The sequence below is a fragment of the Amaranthus tricolor genome, chromosome 8, assembly GCF_026212465.1.
Source record: "Amaranthus tricolor cultivar Red isolate AtriRed21 chromosome 8, ASM2621246v1, whole genome shotgun sequence".
NCBI classification, from domain to species: Eukaryota; Viridiplantae; Streptophyta; class Magnoliopsida; order Caryophyllales; family Amaranthaceae; genus Amaranthus; species Amaranthus tricolor.
The window spans coordinates 25006603-25012360 of record NC_080054.1 but is presented as its reverse complement, the minus strand read 5'-3'; the positions used below and the strand labels follow the sequence as shown (position 1 = coordinate 25012360).

The window sequence follows — 5758 nt, the reverse complement described above, 5'->3', positions numbered from 1 at the left end:
TGATGAAGTGTGATGGAGTTAGGAATGTGAATTAGGAGGAATTTTGAAAGGAAGTCAATATGAAAATAATTTAGGAATTAAGAAGGGTTAATTATATGGGATTAATGCCTTAATCCTTCATTACCCTAAGGGAGTTACAAGCTCCACCAAGAGTCCCTCCTATTTTCTTTTTTTTTTTTAAAAGAAAAGATAGGTTAAGGAAAAGTTTGGGTCCAAATAATTCTAATTGCCAAAAAGGATTGCAAATCTCATGACCAAGCCCAATAATAAATAAAATATATATAGAAATAATATTACTAGTGAATTATTAAATATATCGGGAAGAAAATATCGGGAAAATATCGGGGTGTTACAGCTTTGATCTTCCTCAAATCCTCCACACATAGCTTTGTGGTTGTCAAACTTCTAAAATATAAGCTCAACTCGGTAAGAGCTTCCCAAACCTTCACCGGTAGCAATTCTCTGAATGCAATTGGAATTAAGCATTGCATGAAAACATGACAGTCGTGACTTTTCATGCCGAACAATTGATGCTTGGCCATGTCAATATTCCTTACCATATTGGACACATAACCATCGGGAAATCTAATACTCTTCAACCATTAAAGCAAAGCACATATCTATTGTTCATTTAATGTATAGGAAGCTTTAGGAATAGACGTCCCTGTATATAATTATAATAACATGTTACATGAATTATTATTAATCATTAATTCTATAAAGGTTTGAGAATACACGAACCCATAGGATGCAATTCTGAACGTATACCAAGTTCACACAGATCGTGTCTACCCTTGATGTGATCCTTTGTTTTACTTGGCACACACAACAAAGTGTTGAAAATGTTATCAAAAACATTCTTCTCTATGTGCATAACATCCAAATTATGTCGAATCATGTTAGTTTTCCAATATGGAAAATCCCAGAATATGCTCCTCTTCTTCCATCCAGCAGAGTACTTACTAACCTCTTTATTATGTTCCAGTGCATCTTTTTCATTGACTCTCAAGAAACCAAACTGGTCTAATTCATCAAGCAATTCATGTCCAGTCCGAATAATAGGCGGATCTCTTTTCTCAACAACGCCTGATCTAAAATTTGTTCTATTTCTCCTATAAGGATGACTTCTATCTAAAAACCTTCTATGACAGTCAAACCAACACATTTTCTTGCTATGCGTAAGGTAGAAGGCTTGTGAATCATCCATGCAGTAAGGCCAAGCATATCGGCCAGCAGTACTCCACCCGGACAACATCGAATAAGCTAGAAAGTCATTGATCGTCCACATTAAATCTGTTCGCAGTTGGAAATTCTCCATTCTTGACACATCAAATGTACAAATACCCTCCTCCCACAACATATTCAGCTCTTGTATTAGTGGTTGAAGATATGAGTCAATGTTGTGCTTTGGATTACTCAGCCCAGGGACAATCACGGTCAAGAACATATACGGCTTCTTCATGCACATCCATGGCGGAAGATTATATGGTGTGACAATGACAGGCCACGATGAATACTGTTGAGTGGAACTTCCAAAGGGGTTAAAACCATCTGTACACAGACCAAGCCGCACGTTTCGAGTCTCCATTGCAAAGTCTGGATGCATGTCGTTAAATGTCAACCACGCTTCAGCATCGGACGGATGTATCATCTCTCCATCTTTAGTGCGGTGCTCTGCATACCACCTCATATGCCTAGCTGTTGCCTCTCAAGCATACAATCTTTATAATCTGGGGCCCAGGGGGAAATAATGAAATTGTTTCCGCGAAACCTTATCGCCTTTACTGTTTCTTCTCCATCTAGAAGTTTCACAAATATAATAGCAAGTTGCATTCACATTATTCCCCAACATATCATACATTCGTTAAGACAACAATCTATTTTCTCAACGGGTAATCCAAGGGCAGCTATTTGTTTTTTCGTTTCATAGAAGTTGTTTACCATCGTATTCTGTTCTGGTAACACTTCGTTCACAATAGCACAAATATCGTTGTAACACCTCTCAGTGAGACGATGGTCTGTCTTCAGGTTTGTAAGTCGACCAATAATAGACATTTTGGTGTGATTTTTACAATCTTCACATAAAGGACTATTTACAGAATTTAACATTTCAAAGAACTGTCGACACTGAGGGTTTGGATATTCGTCAATGTGTACCGATGGTTCATTATCTACTGACACTACATCATACTGGGAGGGAATGAACTGATGGTAAGTGTCTAGAAATACACTAGCTACTACATCATGCACCATCTGTGAGTATGGATTTGGATTGTTTGACAATTGCTCGCTCCCACTACCGCTACAACATCACATGTTGTTCCTATCTCTATATTTTGATGATATTCCCACTCATAGTAATTTTCAACAAACCCCCTTCTTATTAGATGTTCTCTTATTTCATCTGGTTCCTTATAACAACAATTTTTACAAGAACATTTAATCTCAGAACTCTTGCTTTTTGTACGAGCAAAATTTAAAAACTCTTTAAATCCTCTCATAAATCTTAAACTAAACTTTTCATTTTTTCGTCGGTTGTACATCCAACTTCTTTCTTGCCTAAAATTCATTTTTAACACCTATATATAATATATAACATAATTATTCAACTGATTAGTAAAGTAAGTTAATGAAAATAATAATATATGATAATAATATAATTATTCTAATAAAAATTATTAAACCAAATTAATGTCAATAAAAATAAAATATAAAATAATAAAAAATAAAAAAAACTCAAGTAAATAACAAAGGAAATAAAATATGTACTAATCAAATAATAAAATTAAACCAAATTAATGACAATAAAAATTAAATATAAATAATAAAAATAAATAAAACAACTCATATAAAGATAAAAAACAAGCTACATAATAGAATAAGAAAATCACTAACCTCTTCTAATTCTTTAGTTTCCGAAATATACGATGCACAACAATTATGCGTCTTATTTATAGAAAACATGACGACAACACGGACACGGCGATTACAAACCCATCGCCACTTTTGAATTCAAATTCAAAAAACACGGCGACCAAAAGGCTTCCAACCGTACCGTCGCCTTTATTTAAAAAAATATATAAAACAAAAAATAGCGAGGAATTGGCGATTAAGGTAGTCCTCGCCAACAGTTAAATAAAAAAAAAAATTCGGTCTTGCTGGCGTCAATATGGCGACAAACGATACCCGTCGCCAAGCATTAAAATAAAAATTAAAAAATACTGTCTTTATTGGCGACGAAATGACAATCACAAAAACCGTCGCCGAATATTAAAATAATAAAAAAAAAAGATAAAATGCTTTTGGCGACTGGTTGGCGACCACCCTTCCCGTCGCCAACTGAGAAAGTACATGGCGACGGGAAGGGTGGTCGCCAACCAGTCGCCAACCAGTCGCCATGTACTTTCTCAGTTGGCGACTAATCCTTCTCTTGCCTTGCCGTCGTCAGGGGCGACCAACTCCTCCCCTCACTATTTTACCATCGCTAATTCAATAGTCTTTTGTAGTGACAATTGGTCACGTGTTCAAATCTTAATTATTCTTTCGCATTATTTTAACTTAATTTAATGTCCAAAATTCAAAATTTTATTTACCCCATTAATTTAACTTAAATTTCCGGAAATCATGAAGCAACTAAATAAAAACTAAATAATGGCCCAAATCAATTGAAAACTTTCTGAACAAGTTAAGAAAAAAAAACACTTTTATTTCTTTGTTCAATCACACTAGAAAGATGAACATCAAACAAACTAACGGAAAGCCCCCGAACACAATTAACAACAAAAGATAATCCATTCTTTAATTCATTTTTGTTATTTCCCATTTGTCTTCTTCCTTTCTCTGAAACTTTGTTTTCTGGTTTCCCAAAGAAGAAATTAAATCATGAATACCAGCACTTCCGTTTATTTCCCTTTCTCTGATCTTCCATTTCATACGAAAACCCACATTTTGGCCAGGCTTCCTGTCAAAACCCTACTAAAATGTCGGTGTGTGTGCCCATCTTGGCGCGCTTACATCGATTCCCCTTCTTTCATCTCCAAGCATCGAAATCTTTACAATAAAGAACATTCCAAAACTTCCCATTTACTCATTGGAGAAACTTCAAGACGATTCCGCCTACAGCTTATTATTAACGGTCAGAAATTAACCACTCTTGCTGTTCGTCCTCCATATTCTGCTGATTTTTCTTTAATACCATGGATTTATGGAACATGTAATGGGTTATTTCTACTCAGATTATATGGTGATCAAAAGGGTATGTATTTGTTTAACGCCTTTCTCAGAAAATCTCTGATTCTTCCACCTTCTCCATTTGCTACTCCCTTTCAATCTACTAAGTATGTTTTAGGGTTTTCCCCCACATGTAATGATTATAAGGTGCTTGTCTATCGGCTTAAATGTGATGAGTATGAGCCGGCAATGGCAGTTTATTCACTTAGAAATCACATTTGGACTATTAAAATCAATCCCATGAATGTCGATGCTTGGACTTCATTAAAGGCCCCTTTTTCCCGTAACAAATATGTTTATTGTGGATGGATTGTTTACTGGTTTCCTCAAGGTTATCCAAGAATTATTCACTCTTTTGATTTTGATAAAGAAGAATTTAATAATGTGGCAGTACCCGAGCCACTGAAAGAATGTAAGAGTTTAAATCTTTTTACCATTGGTGGGTTGTTAGCTGTTATATCATCGTCCTGCATATGGGTAATGGAAAAGCATGATGAAGAGTACACATGGAGGGTGTGGTGCTCAGAATCTTGGATTCAAAATGTTTTTGATGTAATGGAACAACACAATCCATATGGTGCTAAGGTTTTCTTTGTTGAGCAGACAAATGTATTTCTAATAATTGGATTGTGGGGTAGCATACAATTTTATGAAGTTACAAGCCGGAAGTTAAAAATGTGGATGAATAATAATACTCGTTTTCTTTCCGGGGGTCCTTATGTGGAAACCTTAGCGTTGCTTACAGGAACGGAAGGAATGATTTTCGAACCTTTCTCTTAATTCACGAGAATCGATTCGTAAGAAGTTCATAGCGAACAGTGAAAATCGATATTTACACTAACTTGTCATCTGTTTTTTCTATTATTAGATTGATTGTTGTAAATAGGTTACGGAATTGGAAGTAAGAATGATTTTAGAAGCACTGATAGGATACATGACTAATAAAACAAATATTGTTCATTAGAATTAGCATTCTTGCGTAGCCTTAATCCAGTGAAAAGATAGAGTAGATAGTAGTCAATATTGTAGATAATAGGCAATAATGTGTCTTTTGTCTATATAAGTAAGAGACATTGTGTTAAATCAAAAGACCGGCATGTAATACAAGATCGGATTGCATCCTTAACATTCTTGGTATTTTTGAGATGAGACAAAATAATACAATTTTCATCTCTTGAGAAGAGAGGTTAATGCCAACATTAGTTTCATTTTAATGATTAAAATTGAATTCTACTAATCAAAATTAAATTTTAGTAATTGTATTGAATTAAACTGAAAACTCCTATGATTTATTTTAACTAGAGTAACTTTTACTAAAAACGATTTTTATTTATTGTTATTGTACTGGTTTTTATACATTTAAAATTTTAAAAGAATGACATTGTACTACTTGTATTTTTTAATAAATTGAAATTTATTTTTATTTGTTTTAATTTACATTAATTTACTCATATTCATGATATTATTAATTATTTTTAAGCATAAAAAGATCAAAAAATTAATTAAATGACTTGAGAAAATTTATGTT

At 34.0% G+C, this 5758-nt stretch overlaps 1 protein-coding gene across 1 annotated transcript; it reads left to right on the top strand.

Annotated features, from left to right (window-relative positions):
• The first annotated feature begins 3882 nt into the window (after nucleotides 1-3882).
• Nucleotides 3883-5010, top strand: LOC130821706 (F-box/kelch-repeat protein At3g23880-like). Its single transcript, XM_057687494.1, has one exon. It carries the CDS (start codon nucleotides 3883-3885, stop codon nucleotides 5008-5010), a length of 1128 nt encoding a protein of 375 aa, XP_057543477.1.
• The last annotated feature ends 748 nt before the right edge of the window (nucleotides 5011-5758 follow it).